Here is a 22,737-nt window from a genome sequence, read left to right on the forward strand (position 1 = left end):
TAAAACATGGCAGCTTTCCTCAGCCTGTGGAAAAGCCAAGAGGTTTCCTTGCCATTTCAACCTCAGGCCCATTCAGCAAATATAGCCTTTCCTCCCGCTGAGCATCTCTACCTCCCTTGCCCTGAGTTTCCATACCTAGCCACTCCACTATGTCTAGGATGCCCGTAAAATACTTCTCCTCTTCTTTTTCGGGGTTTGTGTCATCATAACGCAGGAAGCAAATTCCACCGTTTGCCTGGTTGGGGGAGTGTAGGAATTAAACAGCACAGTCAACCAGTTCCCTGGTTCATCAAAAAAACTTGTTTTTCTTCCCAAATGACAGCAAAATTAGAGCACCATCAGAAAAACAATACTTCAATAAAAATCACCAAACAATAAAATTGCCAAAAGATATGGGGTCAAAATAGCTAATAATAATAATAATAATAATATCATCATCCCAGGTCCAGGGTAAGGACTCGATAGGTAGACAAAATACCAAATCCAGTCTGAACATCTGGCTGACTGTGTGATGATTAATAATAATAATAATAATAATAATAATAATAATAATAATAATAAGTTGGAAGGAACCTTGAAGGTCATCTAGTCCAACCCCCCTGCTCAGGCAGGTAACCCTATACCATTTCGGACAAATGGTTGTCCAGTCTGGTCTTAAAAACTTCCAGTGTTGGAGCATTCACCGCTTCTAGAGGCAGGTTGTTCCACTGCTTAATTGTTCTGTCAGGAAGTTTCTCCTTAGTTCTAGGTTAAAATCCATTCACTCTTCCAGAAAAACCATCAGCCACTATTCCTTCAAGCTATCTTCCAAGATGCTTTACTGAACTTTTGTGAGCTCAAAGAAAGTTGAATTCATCCCATTCCCCCCCCCGCAGAAAAAATTACTCAACATCCAACCTTAATTTGCATGTTTCCTGCATTGTGGTTGTGTAACTATTAACTGTGAATTAAAAGAAAGTCTTGTGATTTAAACACATCAGCAAAACAATCCAGGACTTTTCATTAGCATTTGTTGCTTTTAAAAGTTGCTAAACTGTGCGTAATAAGAAGATGGAACTGGAAAAAAGTTAAATTAAACCTTGGTAACATTTTCTTCCCGATAAAAAAAGAAGGAAATGTATAAGGACCAGGCCTCCTGTAAGCTTATCAAGATGGCACTAAAGATTTGCTTAGCTTTACGTGTGAAGCTTTATTTATTATGTATTTATTAAATTTATATTTCATCCATCCCTCTGTTACAGCAATTCTGGGCATTTTTGTGTAATTTATCTGAAATCTTTAGGTTTAATTAGTCTCCTTTGGGATTAGTAGATATTAGCAACTATATAATATAGTGCAGGCCAAATACTGGTACACACCTAGTTACAGTGGTGGGATTCAAATATGTGAACAACCAGTTCTTTGTGTGGATGCCACTTCCAGAAGTCCGTTCTGGGCCTGGGCAACAAAAAATTAGCTACCAGTTCTGCCGAAGTGATGCATACTGACTGAATCCCACCACTGCCTACTTACATGTAAGACCTGTTGAATTCAATAGGCCTTCTTTAAGTAAAAATTGCAACCAACTAGCATTTCTATTTTTTTAAAAAAATAAAATTGGAAATTCAGGCAAATGCTCAAAATACAGTTATACGTATAACTGTTTGACTCATGATTCAGAACAGAAACTTAAATAAGTAGTATTTATGAGATATACAATTATATCACTCTACCTCCACTATTGCTGTTAATTAGCACACCAAGGCTATTTAGGAGATAATGGAAGTTGTAATCCAACACTCCCAGATGACATGAAGTCAGGGTGTAAATAACTGTTACTCAAAGTTTTCTTACTCTGCTGCAAACATATTTATGTTGAAAGCTCATTCCTAGTCCTTCCCTGGGAAGCTGCTCAGAGTTGATTTGGATAGAGAAATGGTGGTATATAAATTTAAATCCTTCCATTCCCTACCATCCAGTGAGCTGAAGAAGCTTACAGTGTTTCTCAACCTTGACAATTTTAAGGCATGTGGACTTCAACTCCCAGAATTCCACAGCCAGCATTCTGGGAGTTGAAGTCCACATGCCTTAAAATTGTCAAGGTTGAGCAACACTGTAATCTAGGATGAGAAGTGAAACGTCTTCAAAGAAAAACAAGAAAGTCCAGTTGCCTTTTGATAAACCATCTTTGTGACAACTATGACCTGGATGACTGAGAAGCTCCATAGACATTTAACAGAAGCATCCATTAATCAGCTGCACTGACATATAAAGCACTACTGATTGGAGCCACTTGAGATGTATATCTTGAGAAAATATTATCTTTTAGGAAGAAAACAGGTGTGAAGCACAGAAGCTAGACATGCGAAAAATATCCATATTAGGCTTTGGATACAAATCAAGCAATTTCTACAAAGTCCACTGTTGTACTCAGTTCCCTCTAACAGTCGTCCAAGTCTTTAAGCCTGGGTTTTTGGGGGTCTTTTCCCAGTGGAGGTGCCAAAGATTTAACCTGGATTTACATCTAGCAAAGATTACCTTCCTTCTACTATTGAGATATGATTTGCTCACATTTCTGGGAAAGTAACATTACATCACTGAGGTGGTCATGAGCCTCTGTCGGGATAAATCCCACCCTCCAACTCAAGAGGAAGAGAAAAAAGTAAGGTTCTACATTTAGGCAAGAAAAACCAAATGCACAGGTATACTACAGATGGTACCTTGCTCAATAGTAGCAACTGTGAGACGGATCTCGGAGTCCTAGTGGACAATCACTTAAATATGAGCCAGAAGTGTGCTGCAGCTGCCAAAAAGGTCAACACAGTGCTAGGCTGCATTAACAGAGGGATAGAATCAAGATCACGTGAAGTGTTAATACCACTTTACAATGCCTTGGTAAGGCCACACTTGGAATACTGCATCCAGTTTTGGTCACCACGATGTAAAAAAGATGTTAAGACTCTAGAAGGAGTACAGAGAATAGCAACAAACATGATTAGGGGGCTGGAAGCTGAAACATATAAGGAACGGTTGCTGGAATTGGGTATGTCTAGCTTAATGAAGAGAAGGACTAGGGGTGACATGATAGCAGTATTCCAATATCTCAAGGGTTGCCACAAAGAAGAGGGAGTCAAGCTATTCTCCAAAGCACCTGAAAACAGGACAAGAAGCAATGGATGGAAACTAACCAGAGAGAGAAGCAACCTAGAACTAAGGAGAAATTTTCTGACAGAACAATTAATCAGTGGAACAACCTGCTTCCAGAAGTGATGAATGCTCCAACACTGGAAGTTTTTAAAAAGAGACTGGACAGCCATTTGTCCGAAATGATATAGAGTTTTCTGTCTGAGCAGGGGGTTGGACTAGATGACCTCCAAGGTCCCTTCCAACAACAACAACAATAATAATAATAATATTCAAACCCACCACGAAATCAGAGTGTGCAATGAGGTTCAAGCATCTCACCTTGGCATAGCCAAAATTGAAATTGATAGCTTTGGCATGACCGATGTGCAGAATGCCATTGGGTTCAGGAGGGAATCGTGTGCGGACCTAGGCAAACACATTTAGATCATGTCAACAAAGATTCTCTTCAACAGATCCCATGCCTGCTCACCATGCCAAATTTATTTATAACTACAGCATCTCTTTAGGCTAAAGATCACCAGTAATACAGTACAACTGAACTGTTCCAAGCAACTTATACTGATTCATTCTACAGGTGACAGCATAACAGAAAAATCATATTCATTAGTTACATATGTTCTAGAGGATTCAGTGAACATGAATCCCACTTTAATAAATTATTGGCACTACACTTTACAGCTCTTCCCAATTTATTTTAAATATGCACATAGGTTTTTGTGAACTCCTTCTAACCAGTTTTTTTTTTTTTTTTTAATTCCTGGCACCTTCCTGGACAACTCCCTAAAGTTTTCTTGGCAAGGTTTTTTTGGAAGTGGTTTGCACTTGTCCTCTTCCTAGGGCTGAGAGTGAAGGATTGGCCCAAGGTTTCCCAGTTGGCTTTGTGCCTAAGGTGGGACTAGAACTCAGTTTCCCACCTGATGTCTTAACCACGATCCCAAACTGACTTAGTTGGGGAATCTTCATTAATTTGGGGCCATAATATCTGAAGGAACACTGTTTCACAACCATTTTTCCCCTCCAAAGCTGACAATCAATCCAGCTGCTTACCCTCCATGCTGACAAATAGAAAGGTGTTGCCCCCCCCTTTCTCCCAAAAGCTCAGTTTGAGAAGTACAGTATGCTTATTCCTTTTAGTTTTTTCTGTCTAATTATCTTATGGGAATGGGATTCATCTTAAATCCAGGACTCTTGCTTTAAATACACTTTATTAATATATAATTCATTATCTGCAATGAAGCTATTTAATTGACATTTTAATATGGTTTTACTTTTTAGCACTTAGACTTGACAAAGGTTAAAACTTTTAGCTCCTTTTTTAAGCTTTCATTTTTAGACTGTGAGTTTAAGTTACGCAGGTCAGTGATTGCACAAAATCAGCCTCTCCAGTTTAGAGGATCTCGGTCTGCCCATCACTCACCTGTCCACCTGTGATCTCTAAATGCTTCTTCAATAGATCCATGGTGTTAGGTGTGATGATGTAGCCTTCAGTTTTATAGTTCTCACCTGGAAAGGCAGAGAACGCAGCTCAACTCAGGAAAGTAAAACATGGTCAGTGAACACAGGATTTCTTTGCAATAAATGTAACTGTGCTCAAATAAATACAGCTGGGACAATTTTCTCCTAAACTACCTATCCAATGTCCATATTTAATCCACTCAAATTTTTGGCTGACTGCTATAATCAAGGGCTTCACAGTGACTAGATGCCAACTCTTCAAGGTAGTCCAGGCAGGAAACCAAAACCATAAATACCAATACTACTACTTTTATTGTAAGATTAGAACAAAATCTTGCAAGTCTGTAAGCACTTTGCCCTTCACTGCCTTTACTTTCAGATAACTGGACAGCCGTTTGTCTGAAATGATATAGGGTTTCCTGCCTGAGCAAGGGGTTGGACTAGATGACCTCCAAGATCCCTTCCAACTTTATTATTATTATAACTTTTTGAGACTTTCCCCACCCCATCCCTCCTCTGGAATCAGATTCCTCCTATCAGAGTGTTGTCTAGTCTGTGGCTCTTCCTCCTGTCTTCCAAGGTTATTCTCACAACCCACTACATCAGGGTTTCTTAAGTCAGATTTACTGGCATCCTGTCCGATGGAGCCCTGCGTTACAAGAGGCTATTTAGTAGCAGCAGGAGTGAACTCAGTGTACAAAATAGCATCAATATCTGATGGCTGAGCAATCTTTTCCATCCTATGGCCCACAGAGTGGTTTTATGCCCAACCTATGACATCAGCAAAATGTACAGGCAGAGCTCTTTAAAAAAAAAAATCTTATTTCAAAGGGGGTGTATGTTAATGAGTATGCAGTAGCAATAGTGCCGTAAGCTCTAGTCCTTAAATTGGTCCCCAAACAGGGAAAATTAGATGTATTAGTGCATCTAATACACTAAGGGGGTGTATTAGATGCCTTAGTTTAAGGCAGTGTTTCTCAACCTTGACAATTTTAAAGCATGTGGACTTCAATTCCCAGAATTCCACAGCCAGAAATGCTGGCTGTGGAATTCTGGGAGTTGAAGTCCACATGCCTTAAAATTGTCAAGGTTGAGAAACACTGGTTTAAGGCATCAGCATTGTGAATTTAAATCTCCCAACTCCATGTAAATGGGATTGAACATGCACTTTGTTGGCAAACAATTCTAGTGAGCCACAACTGAAATGCTGGAAGCTGACTGTGACCTCCTGGTTGCCTATCATGTGTGCTAAATGCTAACATTTAACCCATCAGAGCTTCTCTGATCTGTAATTTATCCAAAAGTAGATTGCAAGAAGTCCAAGGCAGCTTACCTGGCTTGTGGAATTTAAGTGCTTCCCCTCTCAACTGCTCCAGGAGTGATTTTGTCTCTTGGTGTGGTTCCCCTAAAGAGCATTGGTTTGGATATTGTTTATTTATTTATTAAATTGATACGCCACGCATCTCATTATCCAAAGCAACTCTGGCATAAAACCCAGAGAGTTAAATATCAGGCATTCCAAAGCATTCCCATTTATAATAGCCACTATCATTATAGTTATTCTTCCCTGTCCACTACTTTTAACGGTGGCCTTCTTTCCTGGTTGCCTTTCTATTTTTTTCTATATCTAGCCTGAATCAGGACTTCTTCTTACTCGTATTTTACTTGTAATATGAAGGGCCGTCTACCACTATGAAATACAGTTAGTATTAATAGGAGTTAACAGAAGAAGAAGCAATATTAAATATTGCAGAACATTCATCACAGGAAGAAGCTGCCAGAACTAAAGATGTAATGTCTAGTACAGTGGTTCTCAACCTATGGGTTGCGACCCCATTTGGGGTCGATTGACCATTTCACGGGGGTCGCCAAGCAAGGCTGTCTGCCATTTTTTCCCCTTTTCCGGCAGGTGCCTTACCTCCCTTGGGCTGGCCCTTGGGCTGGGCCAGCTGGTGGCCCAGCCGGTGGTCGGCCTGCTCCGTCTCTGCCGCTGGCCAGCTACGCCTCGGTCGGCGCAGGGGGCGGCACCACACATGTGGCGCTCCCAGGCAGGGAAAGTCCTCAACTTACAAGCGGTTGGGTAGTCCTTGACTTACGACCGGTTTAGTCCTCGACTTATGACCGGTTTAGTCCTCGACTTATGACCGGTTGGGGGTCGCGGCATTAAAAAGGTTGAGAACCACTGGTCTAGTAGGAATGGTAACCAATTTTCTGGTTACCATTAAAGTCATAATCTGGACATAGTCTCAATTTGCAGGAACCCAAATGCTAGGCAGCCTCTGCCAAAATGGCCAACAGTTACAATGCAACCAACAGAAGATCAACAGTAGGCCACGCATTATGTACTAATGTTTTAGATTGGAATTTTGAAGACATACAAGGCATTAAATTGTTAATAAAAGTTGAATCTTCTTCATGCTCAAATAGAATGGATCTCACTGCATGGGAAGCTATAAAAGCTATGGCAATAATCTAACTAGCTGGTACTGTTCAAAGTGGAAGCAATTCTGCAGGATTTCAGACTGCACCCCTTCCTAATCTTCCTAGAAATAGGAAAAAGGCTGAATCTAGAACCTCTTGCATACCAAAAATGTACATAACCATGAGTGGCAACTTTTCCTAAGAAACCTTTGAGTAAGTTACCTACAGCTCCCGCAACATTACAGAAGACACAAATAATCTTGTATTGTGCACAGCTGCACAGCCTCAGATATTGGCTGTGGCTCAGTTTCCCTCCACAGATGTTGGATGAAAAGTCTCAGAATTCCCAACCAGTTGTGTTCCCAGATGCCTGGGAATTTTGGAAGGCTAGGTACCAGATAGTTGTGGAGAACTCCAAGTTGGAAGAGATTCTCAGTGGTTAATTGGAAGACCCTTGTTCTCCAAAACTGCACTAGAGGGCAGTCCTGACCTTAGCAGAAGCTGAACATTTCTTAACTGGCAAAAATAATTTTCCAAGGCAGAACTTAAAAAAAAAAAAAAAAAAAAGCAAGCACTGTTAATGACTACCCTGCTAATTCTCTATGTCCTTTACTGACAGGGCAGGTGGACGTTGAAAGGTTGCAAAGTCCTGTGGCTACAAGTGCCAGAGAGGGTCCACCATGGAGACAGAGCATTCCAGAACTTAATTGCAATAGACAGCTAGATGCGTACAAAGCAAAGCAGCCAGTCAACAAAGGCCTTACCATTTTCCACCACCACTGATTTCCCCTTCTCTGGCTCAGTATTACGGGCCTTCGGGGCCTGAGAAGATAAGACAAACAAGAAATAACCACTGGGTATCATCCAATCTGGCCTCAGTAGTTAACAGAAGACATGTTCCTAACAGGACCACCACAGGCAGAAATCTAGCAGCTAAAGTTTTCTCCTAGAACAATGATGGCGAACCTTTTAGAAATCGAGTGCCCAAATTGCAACCCAAAACCCACTTATTTATTGCCGGGTGCCAAGTGGGCGTGGGCCACTGGGTAGGCGGGGCTGTGGTGGTCATGGCAGATTGGGTGGGTGTGGCCAAGGTGGCCATGGTCACCTCAATGTTCTTGTGAGGAGGGATGCCTGTGAGGGTGGGCAGGGTTGGGGGAGATCCAGGGGGTCTCTGGCAGGTGGAGCAGTAGGCAAGAGGCTCGTCTTGCGGGGTGAGGCGAGGCAGGATGGGGGTGCCATTGCCATGGGGCAAGGCAGGGGGGGGGTGGCTGCTGCCTGACACCATTGGCCCCCGCATACAGAGGCCAGTGAGTGCATGGGGGCCGATGGTGTCCATCAGCAGCCATAGCCTGCCAGCCCCTTGACCGGCGCACTCTGGGGCTCCGCAGCCCACCGCCAGCAGTTCAAAGAAGCTGCCTCTGAGCTGGATGGCCGGCTGACAGCTGAGGAGGCGATGCAATGGGTCATGCCCGGAAAAGTAGAGCATGCGAGGCCAGGAGGGACGGGATGGTGGGGGGAGGGAAACCAGCCGTGTCAGGATGCATCTGGCCAAATGGAACCTCGGTGAGTTAGCAGGCGGCTGCTTGAAGAGGAACAGTTGCCATCTCCGGGGCATGGCGCGTGTGCCCACAGAGAGGGCTCTGAGTGCCGCCTCTGGCACGCGTGCCATAGGTTCGCCACCACTGTCCTAGAATAAGAAGAGGATGCTGGGAAAACTTTCCTGCCTCCTGGCAGGAAACAAACAGGGGAAAGGAAAGACAGCTACATTTCCAGCTAAGGGAGGATGGTGTTCTGACAGGCTCCAGCAACAAAAAGGCTTTTTAAGCATTTAGCTTTGCCAGAGAGAAGTTTCACTGGCCATTTAAATCCATCCCTAAGCACTTTAATTAAGGGCATGATCATCCTAAAGCATTTATGCATATGCCAGCACAGGATCGCCTGGCCCCAGAACCTTACTAACCTTTGGAAAAGCTCTAAAATCCCGGCTTTTCAAATATGCCCGAAGGCTAGGTGATTTGTGCTCTCAGTTAGTGGAGGATGGATGACTGGTATTTATGGATATTTTTCTCTCCCGTGTTCTATATTTGCCTATGTCAGGGGTAGGCAACCTTGGCTCTTTTATGACTCGTGAATTTCAACTCCCAGAATTCCTGAGCCAGCCATGCTGAGGGGAAAGGGAGAGGTTTCCAAGCTGAGCCATGCTGGCTGAGGAATTCTGGGAGTTGAAGTCCATGAGTCGTAAAAGAGCCAAGGTTGCCTACCCCTGTCCTATGTGGTTTTACATAATTTTTAATGCAGTTCTGACTCTGTATGCTGCCTGGAGTCTTTGGATTGGGTGACCTAAATGATAAATTAATAATATTTTTATTAGGTATATTTATTAATACCTAAATAATAAATGTACCTCAATAAAGAGCAGGGTCAGAGAGCATCATACCGTCCCTCTCTAGTAACTGTTCCTGCCTCCTTAGGAATGACCATCTAAAAAGCTCTGAGACCATCTGTGGCAAATTGTCCCCATCTCCAACCCCTCATCCCAAGATGACAAATGTTTGTGGATCACAATAAATGTGAGCTCGCCAATAAATGTGTGCTGGGGGGCAAGAAACAGCCAACTAAACTACCTTGGATTTCTTTTCCAGGTCAGCTTCTGTCTTTGGGCCTAATAAGTTTAGAACCTGCATGAGAAAGACAAAAATAATGTTAAAAACAGGGAAAGGAACGGGATGGCTTATATCAAATTTAACTTCATTTCTTCAGCCAACAGACAAAACCTCTTTTTTCAGTGGCCTCGAGGTAGGGTTCTTCTTACACAAGAGGCAGGCAATATGCAGTCAGAGATTGCACTATGGAAATCTGGGGACAACGTGACCAAATTTTAGAGAGGCACTTTCAATTTGAAAACCAAAGGTGGAACGCAGACTCCCTGTGATTACTCCCGTCCTTAAAATCCACCAACCTCCTGAAAAACACAGTGAAACCGTATTGCCAAAAATCTAGTAGCGAAGTGTCCAAATTTCAACAGAATCTTTTTGGTTTTTCCTTGGTTTATGGGGGATGGAGTTAAAAGGGTGGGAATAATAGTGGTGGGCCTCTGGCAGGTGAAACATTCCCAGTTCCATCACTAAAATCTGCTCCCAAAACAAAAAACAGTCCCCTTGGCTGAACTGAAGCCCTTGTCCCATTATAAGCTGTCGTCCCTGTTGTTATCAAGCCAAAATTACACCACAAATGTCCTAGCTACCTTAGTAGCCTGTAGATACTACAAGATTCAGGACAATATTGCAACTATCTTTCCAAAGTTGAATTCATGCTAAAAGATGATGCTGTGGCTCAAATCGCAGACATGACTAATAGCACAGCAGCCTTTTAGCATCTATTCCAGGCCACCAAAGGAAAAGGTTCCCGGAATGGGCAATCAAAATGATTTGCAAGAGCAGCTCCCATTTGGAAAAAAAATATAATAGTTTAAATGCATATCCTTCATTTTTGGTCAATTCTCGTATGTATATTTTTCCATGTGACGCGTTCAAGTACACGATCCAAAAATGGTAGGTCCAACTATATACCTGTAGGTCCACTTCATTTTTAATTATTTTGCCATCTGCCCATTTCAACTTGCTCCGTGCCTCACCTGCAAGAGAATAAAAGTACATAAGGGCTGAAGAGGCCTTTTTTTCCCCCAAAAAAACCTGGTACTTAAGACAGACAGCTATCTGGGAGTCTTAGTATGGGGTAGGGAAGGATATGATGTGGGACAAGACCTGACACGAGTGCCTGAAATGTGTGAATTTATACTACCTCCATCACTGGAGACAGTGTGCCACTAATTTCTTGGAAAAAGCAGCAGAAAAGAATTACAGATAGTTCTCGACATATAACACTTCATTTAGTGACCATTCAGTTGGCATTGAAAAAAAGTGACTTCTGACCGTTTTTCACACTTACAACCACTGCAGCATCCCCATGGTTACGTGATCAAAATTCAGATGTTTGGCAACTGACTCATATTTATGACAGTTGCAGTGTGTACTGGGGTCATGTGACCACCTTTTGTGACCTTCTGACAAACAAAATCAATGGGGAAGCCAGATTCACTTTACAATTGTGTTACTAACTTAGCAACTGCAGTGGTTCACTTAACAATTGTGGCAAGAAACGTCATAAAATGGGGCAAAACTCACTTAACAAATGTCTCATTTAACAACAGAAATATTGGGTTCAATTGTGGTTGTAAGTTGAGGACTACCTTATTGCTTCATCAGATTTTTCAGGTACTGGGTAACCGTTTTTATTTAAAAACAAACGAAAATCTCACAAGGTTTTCAAGATTTCAGTGAGTCAGGATCAGGAGTAGCAAAATATTTTGAATCTGAAACCCCCTCTTCAGTTGAAAACACGCAGTTCTGATCATCCCAACAGTGCTCTCGGCTTGAAGCAACCCCTTTGACCTTGAAATAACTATTTCAAATTCAAAACACATCAATTTCAAGCTCAAATGGTTGGAACAGATTGTTTCAAGCACAAGTCTTACCAATTTCAAAACACTATGAATTCCAAACATCTCTTTTACCCCTTGATCTGAAGTCCATCTCATTTCATGCAAGAATGATATAATTGTGCAAACATTGGTGTGTATCTGGCTTTTTAAAAAGCATTTAAATTTTTAAAAGTTGTATGGATTATAGGTAAAAGCTCCCAGGAAAACTGATTTTCTCTCTTTGCTCCACTTTACTGTATGAAACAGAACACTGGAGAAGTCAGAGCTCTTGTTATGCTCGTGTATTCTCATTTATTCCTCCAAAGAATTTGCTGGTGACATTTTCAGAGGCAGGAAATAGGAGAAAAGAGCCAAGTTTGAAAAGGGCACATGACAGGGACAGGAATAGTGCCTCCAACATTAAGGAAAGATCCCACCACTGCAATGAATGTGAACTCCTTGGAACATGCCACATTCCACTCACCCATCAGAACCCCCGTATTAAAATGATAACGCTCTGAAAGGAGCCGAGTTCTATGTTTGCAGATGGCAGCTTCCACCTAGACATAAAGAGAGGAAGAAAAGTTCTGATTTAAGAAAAGAAGGAAGGAATCAAAATGATTTCCAGACAAGGATGAATATAAGATGCTAAGCACTCTTATCTAGAGAAATGCAAGATTTTAGCATATGGGTGCAAAACTGTGTCTGTATATTTGTGTGTATAAAAGAGAAAGAGACAAAATTATCATTCTTTGTTCTATAAAATTCCCTAATGGTATTGCATATTCACTGTCATCAGTTTAAAAAATGGCAACATGAAGTCATGAACTACGTAGGGAACCATCGTATGTAATGTGGTCATTTTTAAGGAGCTAAAATGGCTAAGTGTTCTGTGAAAAGGACTCACTGTGGATTTTACTTCGCTAGTCGTTGCCAACTACAGGAGGCAGTGATCATCTCCCTTTCAAGGCCATTGAAAAGGAAATATTAAATGGATCTTTTACAATATTACTTGCAAGCCAGAATTCTAGCATAGCATAAAAACAGCATGTCTATTAAACTGCTCTTTCTAGTGTCCACCCATGATCTGTTTACCATTACAGGTAGTCCTCAACTAACAAGTAGAATTGGGATCAGAATTTCTGTTGCTAAACAAGGCAGTTGTTAAGTGAATCACACAGTCCTTAAGTGAATCTGTCTTCCCTCGCTGACTTTGCTCGTCAGAAGCCAGCTGGGAAGGTTGCAAATGAAGATCATGTGACCCCGGGATGCTGTTGTAAATATATGCCAGATGCCAAGTGTCCACATTTTGATCATGTGACCATGGGGATGCTGTGACAGCCATATGTGCAAGGACAGGATGTAAGTCACTTTTTTCAGTGCCACTGTAATTCTGAACAGCCACTAAATGAATGGTTGTAAGTTGAGGACTATCTGTACCTTAAGCCAGGAGCCTTGGCTTATTCGTCTCTTACCATGTCAGGAGCATATGGCACAGGGTTTGTTAGGAATGGCCTTGTTAGGAATAATTCACCTGGAGATGGTTTTACTTTTGGCTTCCGTATGGGGCTGAAACTTACTGCCTCTTCAATCTGTTCTGGTGTGATGACCACGCCAACGCCGCACTCTCTGTCAAAGTCGGCTGTATTAATGGGATCCACAGGGTGACTTTTAAAGTATTCCAGAGCAGCTGCAGGTATAAAAATACAAATGGGTTAGAAAGGGCGGTAGGCTGCAGTGGGTAGCCTGTTTAACCAGGACCTGGATGATTTCGATTCAAATCTTCATTCAGCTATAATATAGCTGGTGATCCTGGAATTGTCATTCCCTTACATTCTAGCTCCTTCACCAATTGGAGGAGGCATCATCAGTATTTCTCACTCTTGGCAGTATGAAGATGGTGAAAAAAGTAAGGCTCTACATTTAGGCAAGAAAAACCAAATGCACAGGTATACTACAGGTGATACCTTGCTCAATAGTAGCAACTGTGAGAGGGATCTCGGAGTCCTAGTGGACAATCATTTAAATATGAGCCAGCAGTGTGCTGCAGCTGCCAACAAAGCCAACACAGTGCTAGGCTGCATTAATAGAGGGATAGAATCAAGGTCACATGAAGTGATAATATTACTTCACAATGCCTTGGTAAGGCCACACTTGGAATACTGCATCCAGTTTTGGTCACCACGACGCAAAAAAGATGTTGGGACTCTAGAAACAGTACAGAGAAGAGCAACAAAGATGATTAGGGGACTGGAGGCTAAAACATATAAGGAACGGTTGCTGGAATTGGGTATGTCTAGTTTAATGAACAGAAGGACGAGGGATGACATGATAGCAATTTCCCAATATCTAAGGAGTTGCCACAAAGAAGAGGGAGTCAAGCTATTCTCCAAAGCACCTGAAAACAGGACAAGAAGCAATGGATGGAAACTAACCAAAGAGAGAAGCAACCTAGAACTAAGGAGAAACTTCCTGACAGTTAGAACAATTAATCAGTGGAACAACCTGCCTCCAGAAGCTGTGAATGCTGCATCACTGGAAGTCTTTAAGAAGAGATTAGACAGCCATTTGTCTGAAATGGTATAGCGTTTCCTGCCTGGTCAGGGGGTTGGACTAGATAACCTCCAAGGTATCTTCCAACTTTATTATTATTGTTGTTGTTGTTGTTATGTGTGGACTTCAACTCCCAGAATACCTTAGCCAGCTATGCTGGCTAAAGAATTCTGGAAGTTCAATACATCTTCAAACCGCCAAAGGTGAGAAACAGTGAACACCATTTGACACACTGTGAAGAATGGGAAGGTAAAAATAAATCAGAGTGATGACAGAGGGAAATTTCAAAAACAAATAGGCCAGGCTCCAGTGAGGTTTTCAGAGCAGAACCCATGACATTTTCCAGATTTCAAGATAAAGCCTCCCAGTTCTATCATGGGGCTGAACTGTGGAGTGGTCTCTAACCACTTGCTATGAAAACTCACAACACTTGGGCCCTCCTGTAATTATTATCTGGGTGATTCTTTATATGCTGTTTCTTTCTGTGGTCTCTGAAATATGTTATTCTTCCGAAAGGCATGGGCCAAATGTTCTTGCTCAACAAATGCTCTTCCATTATCATTGCCAACTCATACATCCCATATAATGTTTAAGAGTTTAAAATGGCAAGGAGTAATTGTCAACCTTGGTATACTCCACCCACCCAAGATGCCTCTCTTCCTGCCTCGAGCAGGAAGGTTCCTGTAGGGCAGACATGTCAAACACAAGGCCCAGGGGCCGGATGCAGCCCGTGAATTGGTTTCATGTGGCCCGCGAAGCCATCCTGGAAACAGTGAGGGGACGGCCTCCTCTGCCCAGGCCAGCCGAGAGCCAATGTACAATTTTGTGGTGGCCATCTATGCTGAAATGCATTAAGTCTTAGCTCCATAAGCCTGAGAGGAACAGTGAGGCTCCTCCAGTGGACCATGCCTTGGCACTTGCCCCGGTCCTACTCCCTTCTGCCAGAGACCCTCAGATCTGTCCCACTCCTGCCCAGGCCCCCACAGGCACCCTTGTTGCAAACGATGTACAGCTGGCCACACCCACCCAGTAGGCTGCACCCACCCAGTGGGCCGCACTCACCCGGCCCCTGAGGGAAACCGCAATGCTGATGCGGCCCTCAATGAAATTGAGTTTGACACCCCTGCTGTAGGGGAAAAACTTCCTCTTTCTCAAGCTCTGATCACAGATTTCATCCAGTCCATCGTGGTGTAAGAGGACATGCAATAAGGCCTTTGGGGCCAGATCCAATCATCAGTGATCATAAAAAACAGACGGACTCTTGGCTCCAAAGCCTGTGAAATTCCCAAGTACCGTATGTACCATTGAGCTGCAGATCTGTGATGATCTTTTTGGTAGCAATGTAGTCAACAAGGTCACCAAGGCGCTTTGGGTCCTTAAGCCGGGAAGCCACATTGTACAACAGGGTGCCAACTGTCTTGTCAATCACTGGACCCAGTATTCCTTGTGCCTAAGAGGAGTCAAAGGGGGAAACTGAAAGTCAGGATAACAGCAAGAATATTATTAGGAAGAGGCAATACGTCTCTTAAAAATTGAGCTTTTCTCAATTTTCTCTTTTCTAGCTTCTCTCTCACACAACAGAAAGACATGTAGCTACCAGGTAAATCCAGACAGATTTTCCACTCTGATCTTTCCAACTGGAGAACGAACACTACAGAATTGTTCCAATCCAACAGTCCAATGATTAGCATCCATACAGGTAATCCTCGACTTACAACCATAAGGGAGTCTGCCCATTATAGTTGTAAGTTGTGAGGTCATAAAGTGGGTCAATTTTACAACCTGTTTTGGGGTGGTTGTAAAGCAAACACTAAGATCTATGCGGCATTTTGCAGAAAACCAGAAGTAAATGCCAGTTTTTGGTAAAACGTTGTAAATCAGTCATTTGACCATGGGAGGCTACAAATGGCCATAAATGCAGGCTGGTTGCTGAGTGCCCAATATGTCACTATGTGACCATGGCGGGGGGCCGGGAGGGGGCAGACAAGACTGCTGTCAGAACTTCAAAACCAATTGTAAGTATCTTTGGGGGAGGGTCCATTGGAACTTTGAATAGTTGCTAAGTGATTAGTGGTAAGTTGAGTAGTACTTGTAGTTCATTTAGCTGTTGTATTTGCATGTATGAATATAAATAACGGCACAATAGCCAAACTGATTATTATTATTATTTTTGCGTCTACAAGAACCTGAGTCAATTCAGTTCTTATTCTTTAGATCTATAAAACAACTTTTAAATTTGTCTATTATTAAGCTGGGCTAATCACATGATTTGGGGGAATTATAATGTATAATGGCCTCTTTTTTAACAATAGAAGAATACGGGTTAAATCTGTCCCACCCAATGACTTCATCCTCTTCAAAAGAAAAAAAAAGAAAAACATATATTGAAAAACAATAGCCTGGTTTCTTTTTCATTTGCTGTTTATATTCAGGCAGACTCTGTACTGTTACACTTTCAGTTCTAGAGAGGTACATAAAGGAAGGAAATTCCAGTGCAGAAAAATGGTTAGGGAGATACAGCTTTAATATCCCAGAGACATTTCTATAGGCTTTTTTATGATAGCAGTGCTGAAACTTGGACCGCATTACTTTAATACATTTGAACTCAGCTAATGTTGGCACTGAAATGGCTATTCAGCGAACATCTTCAATATGAATCAAACACATTACTAGCATTCTTTCAAACATTATCACAAACTGAAGCTTTACCTAACGGCAAAAAAAAAAAAATCTTTTAAATCTTTACTATTTGTATTTATAATAGAACAGAAGACAGGACTCAAATTAAATTTGTAAGCAGCCTACAAGAGACACTGATCTATCTCTACGAAAATTCCAGGAGATCTTATATCTGAATGTCTTTTATTGCAGCACCCTAAGAATCACCCCCATTAACCACTGGCATTCCTGGAACGAGGGTAGGTTCCAAAAACCAATTCCTTACTCAACATATGGCAAGTGTTGGACATAGATTGGGAACTTAATTAAATAAATGGTCCATTTAAATCATTTTAGGTTTAAGGCAGCATGATTAACCTGTTCCATTGATCTCAACATGACTAAGTCTAATCCAGCCCACTGACAGATTTTAGGATTGTTTAAATTACAGGTATAACTAGTTTCAGCATTCACTGAAAGAATAAACTGAGCAGAATCTACACATAACCAGATAGAAATGGACAGCAAAATATATTAGGAAAAGTGAGGCACAGATTTCCAAGAACCTGTCTACTCAGTAGCAGTTTATTTCAATGGGCTTTATACCCATGTGTAGGTTTGTATGAACAGCAAAACTGCTGTTCATACAAACCTATGCATGGGTACAAAGCCCATTGAAATAAACTGCTGATTCAAATTTGACAAACATCTCTCTAAAATTACATAATGTAAAAGCAGAAGCCATATCTGGGAACAATATACTCCTTTTAAAGTCTCCTAAAAGCCAATGCAATACATTTTGCTTAAAATCAACACATCTTTTTATTTTAGCAGTTTTGAATAAATCTGTCTTTGCTGCCCAGTGGCTGTGTTCACACAATATGCAGCTATATTTACGCTAAGCTACATTTTGCTCATTCATTGTATAAACCACAGTTGGCTAGATTCCCATATTAAGTTGCTGGTTTTTTAATTGTATATTATACATCTTATTGTTTTTAAAATATTCTATTATAAACCAGCCGGTGTCACTTATGCGAGAAGGGTGGTTATATAAAACAAATAAAATTACCAATACATTAGTTCCACAAACAAGCCATCAGCTAGCTTAATACATTACATAAACCCAACTATGAATTGGTCGGTAGGATCAGTCGAAACGCTGCGTAAGAAAGAGGCAAATACTTGGAAGTGAATTAATAACACAAAAGTGGTTGGGAACACGGGACAGAGTTTCAATCGTTTTAAAGAAAAAGTGGTTTTCTGATGAGCAGAAATAGCTTTTTTTGGGGGGGGGAAACATAAGTTGGAAATATAAGGACGAAGAAAGCTTTCGCCCTTTTAATTTCTTCTTAAAGGGCAGGGTCACTACCGAAAGGGGTGCAAAAAACGTGGCAAGCCTACCCCGCATAGATGGGGAAACCGTAAAGGGGCTACAAAAGAAAAGAGGGCAGCTACTGAGACCTGTACGACTGCCTCGCGGAGCAACGCAGTGAGCGCCTCGTTCCGAAGAGTCTCGCGAGCCTTGCTCTCGGTTAGCCCGATGCTAACGAAGAGCCGCAACGGGTCCGATTCATCAGCCGCCATGCTGCCGCCTGCCCCGGCCATCACGCCTACTTCCGCCCGCAGTAGGGCACGGGCTTCTCTGCGCTAGCCATCCACGCGAGTGAGCGCAGCGATAAAATGAAAAACCAATCAGAATCTGCGATCCTCCTCCTGACCAATGAGAAACACTTTCATAGATGCACGCCTTAACGGATTCTCCGACAAATCGGAAAGAAGCAAACCTGACAGGAGGTGGGACTAGAGTTGCAGCAGGTTGCATCAGAGAAGATATATAGCATGCCTGGCTGAGGAATTCTGGGAGTTGAAGTCCATAAGTCATAAAAGGGCCAAGTTTGAAGAGCCCTGCTCCAAAAGAAGACAAATGACCAGCTGTCTGGAAGGAATATAAATCCTTCCATTCCCCACCATCCAGTCAGAGCTGAAGAAGCTTCTTGGATGAGAGGCGAAACGTCTTCAAAAAGAAAAAAGAAAGTCCAGTTTCCTTGGGAAAAAGCACCTTTGGGATAACCATGACTTGGATGACAAGAGAATTTCCATAGACATAATAGTGCAATCCAACACACACTATTCAGAAAGATTTTCCATTTATGAACTGCCCTATTTTGACCTGAAGGATCTGGAAAAGTACAAGTCTTGGTTTAATTTTTTGTTTGGGGAAAAGAAAAAGAATGGTAGGAGGTTTTGACTGTTTATACAAAAAAATCCTTACAGATCACCTTTGTAAGAATGATGTGAAGTATATATATATATTCTTATCAAAATATAGTATATAAGCTCCACTAGTAAAATTGTTTTTCTCAGGACTTAATTTGTAAACTTCTAGGCTGAATGCAGCTCACCAATGATTCAGTAAAGCTAATTTTGTTGCAAGGTTAAAACCTTAATCCGGGTGGGGCCACAAAACTTGTCAAAAAAGACATGATGAAGAAAAAATGCTGTAACCCGCATACTTTCCTGGAAGTAAATGTTGAATGCAATGAGGCTTTCTTCCAAATAGGCCAGCGAGAGTTCACAGTTAAATCATAAACCAAAGAGAAAATAATGTGGGCCAATCATGCATTATAGATAGCCCTTAATTTACAACTCTTTGTTCAGTTATAATGGCACTGAAAAAGTGATGACCAGTCCTCATGACAATTGCAGCATCCCCACAGTCACATGGTCAAAATTCAGGCACTTGACAATTGATACATATTTACAATGATTGCAGCAGCCTGGGACCCCATAATTGCCATTCGCAATGGGGGAAGCAGAATTTGCTTAGCCACCCCTTGATTCACTTAACAACTGCAGTAATTCACTTAACAACTGTGGCAAATAGATCATAAAATTGGATGTGACTCACTTAAGGGCCGCTTTGCCTAGCAATGAAAAGTCTGATCCCAATTATGGTCATAAGTTGAGGACTACCTGTATTATGTACTATAGGAAGTATAGAAACAATAAAACATTTACTAAACTTTGTGAAATCAGATAAAGCATTTAAATTAAGATGTGATTAATTTTGCAGTTTTCTGATCAAGAAGGACACACAGCTAAGCTATTATATAAAATTCTGAGTAATCTTGGAGTAAGTGATGAATAAGCCTAATTCTACTGAAATATGTGGTGCAGTACAGGTGGTCCACAAGTTACGACCACAATTGAATCCAAAATTTCTGTTGCTAAGTGAAACATTTGTTAAGTGAGTTTTGCCCCATTTTACGACCTTTCTTGCCACAGTTGTTAAGCGAATCACTGCAGTTGTTAACTTAATAACAAGGTTGTTAAGTGAGTCTGGTTTCACCATATACTTTGCTGGTAAGAAGATCGCAGAAGCTGATCACATGGTCGCAAGGCACTGCAACCATCATCAATTTGAGTCAGTTGCCAACTGGCTGAATTTTGATTACGTGACTATGGAGATCCTGCCAATACTGTAAATATAAAAAATGGTCATAACTCATGTCACTTTTTTCAGTATATCAGAATAGAGCTGGAAGGAACCTTGGAGTCCCATCTCCTGCTCCAGCAGGAGACCCTATACCATTTCAGACCTGTGACTGTCCAGTCTTTTCTTAAAAACCTTCAGTGATGGAGCACCTACAACTTCTGAAGGCAAGCTGTTTCAGTGGTTATTTGTCTTCACTATTAGGAAATTTCTCCTTAATTCCAAATTGCTTTTCTCCTTGATTAGTTTCCATCCATTATTTCTTGTCTTGCCTTCTGATGCTTTGGAAATAAGTTGACCCCCTCTTCTTTGTGGCAGCCTCTCAAATACTGGAATTCTGCTATCGTGTCACCCCGGTCCTTCTTTTCTCTAGACTGGCCATACCCAATCCCTGCAACCGTTCTTCATATGTTTTTGTCTCCAGCCCTTAATCATCTTAGTTGCTCTTCTTTGCACTTTTTCCAAAGTCTCAACATCTTTTTTGTAATGTGATGACCAACACTGGATGCAGTGTTCCATGTCTGGTCTTCTTAGTAAGGATTTATAAAGTAGTACTACTACTTCATGTGATTTTGATTCTATGCCTCTGTTTATATAACTATTGTGTAGTGGGTTTTGAAGGCAATAATCAGACCGGCATTATGCAAAAAGTGTTTATTCAACCAAGAACAGAACTCTGAAACACTGGCAACATGCCTGCTATTTATACATTTCACCTCTAGGGCGTCAACCAATCACAATGCTAGCTTGATCCCGTTCAAACTTGAATCTTTTGACGTTTCCCTCCAAAACTGTTGGAGGTACCCTAGCTTTACAGCACCATAATATCAGTATTAATACATAACAATAACCAAGAATTGTGTTAGCTTTTTTTGGCTGCTGCCGCACGCTGCTAGCTCATGTTTAAGTGACTGTCCGCTTATTAGGACTTCAAGGTCCCTCTCATAGTTACTGTTTTTGAGCCAAGTTTCGCCTAATCTGTACTTGTACCTTTGGTTTTTCCTGCCTAGGTATAAAACCTTGCTTTTCTCCACATTAAATTTCATGTTGTTGGATATGGCCCATTGTTCAAATCTGTCAATATCTTTTGGGATCCTGAGCTTGTCTTCTGGGGTGTTGGCTATTTCTGCCAGCTTAGTGTCATCTACACATTTGATGACTTGTAACTTTGAACTATTGTAAATAAAGGACTGCCTGTACTATTATACTCCAAAATATATAGATTGTAATAAGAACAACTATGGAACACTTATGATATATATCCACATGTATATGTATTGATAGGAAGTCCCATCTGTGTCAATCAATATTGCAAATACTGCACATCTCACAGTTAGCTGTCATATAGACAGTTCACCCCATTTAGTAGTTCAGATATATGGCTAATGAATTAGATGCTCAGAAAGCAAAACAAATTGTCCAATTAACAAGTAATTCAGGTTAGGTTATTTGCACAGAGTCCTCCTGGAGTAATTTTATAATTCATCTTGCACGAACACTGACATATATAAATACATATCTATATATTCTGGTATCTTTTTCTGCAAAGGCATTCAAAGCCAACTGTGTTTATCTGTTATTGCCTAATATCTGATTTAAACCCAGGATATTTTGAGAAACTGTTTATCAGCAAAATAGCTTCTGAGGCAAAAGAGGCAAATTGAAAATCTACATTTTTCTGAAGGAGACCTACATATCTGATGAAGTTGTTTTTGATGGGGACAGATTCTTTTAATCAGTGTTTTTTAACATTGGCAATGCTAAGGTGTGTGGATTTCAAGTTCACACTTAGTGGTGTCGGAATTGAGAGACACTGCTTTAAAAACACCAAGGTATGATATAGAGCTGATCAGGAAGTATTATTTGATCATGTGTCATCAAGTTGTTATCAACTCTTGGCAATCACATGATAGAATTTCTCCAGGATGATCTGTCCCAAACTTGGTCCTTCAGCCCTTCTGAAAGTGTGCTTGTCACTGCTGTAATTGAGTCCATCCACCTTGGTGATGGATATTCTCTCATTCTTTTTCTTTCCACTTTGTCCAGTCCATGTTGAACCCAGCCCATGGAATGTTATATGGGAAACTATTGCCTACATCAGGGATCTTCAAACTTGGCCTTGTTATGACTTATGGACTTCAACTCCCAGAATTCCTCAGCCAGACATGTTGAAGTCCACAAGTCATAAAAGGGCCAAGTTTGAAGATACCTGACCCCTGGCCTACATCATTCTGATCTTTGTAGGTATTGACACATCCTGGCATTTGAGTATCTTTTCTATGCCTTTCATTGCTACTTTACCATCACTAGTCTCTGATAAGTATCTGGTATGTATCCTTTACTGTTGATAATCAGTCTTAAAAAGCAAAAGCTATTTATCACTTCTATTATTTTCACTGAATTCTAAAACATTAGTATAGGGGCTTCTGTTTGCTTCCAGTGTTGCTACTACAATTGGGCCTTGTTATGGTATGCAGTCTGATTTTTCTTTAGTGTCTTTGGAAGTTAATTGAAGTTAATGGGTGGGGTTTTAAAATAACAAATT

General features: G+C 41.2%; 1 protein-coding gene across 1 annotated transcript in view; it reads right to left on the minus strand.

The window, feature by feature from the left end:
- QARS1 (glutaminyl-tRNA synthetase 1) overlaps positions 1-18,354 on the minus strand; it is a 32,776-nt gene extending 14,422 nt beyond the window's left edge. Inside the window, exons 1-11 of the mRNA XM_039326669.1 lie at positions 18,161-18,354; positions 15,341-15,488; positions 13,066-13,175; positions 11,970-12,045; positions 10,575-10,639; positions 9,630-9,683; positions 7,767-7,824; positions 5,915-5,986; positions 4,544-4,629; positions 3,445-3,531; positions 136-235 (exon numbers count right to left, since the gene is read on the minus strand). Coding sequence (XP_039182603.1) covers positions 136-235; positions 3,445-3,531; positions 4,544-4,629; positions 5,915-5,986; positions 7,767-7,824; positions 9,630-9,683; positions 10,575-10,639; positions 11,970-12,045; positions 13,066-13,175; positions 15,341-15,488; positions 18,161-18,304 — 1,000 coding nt within the window. The 5' untranslated portion in view covers positions 18,305-18,354. The remainder of the gene's footprint in view (positions 1-135; positions 236-3,444; positions 3,532-4,543; positions 4,630-5,914; positions 5,987-7,766; positions 7,825-9,629; positions 9,684-10,574; positions 10,640-11,969; positions 12,046-13,065; positions 13,176-15,340; positions 15,489-18,160) is intronic.
- Between the last annotated feature and the right edge of the window lie 4,383 nt (positions 18,355-22,737).

This window comes from Crotalus tigris, unplaced genomic scaffold (genome assembly GCF_016545835.1).
Source record: "Crotalus tigris isolate CLP2741 ecotype Arizona unplaced genomic scaffold, ASM1654583v1 scf7180000024342.5246164, whole genome shotgun sequence".
Taxonomy (NCBI): domain Eukaryota; kingdom Metazoa; phylum Chordata; class Lepidosauria; order Squamata; family Viperidae; genus Crotalus; species Crotalus tigris.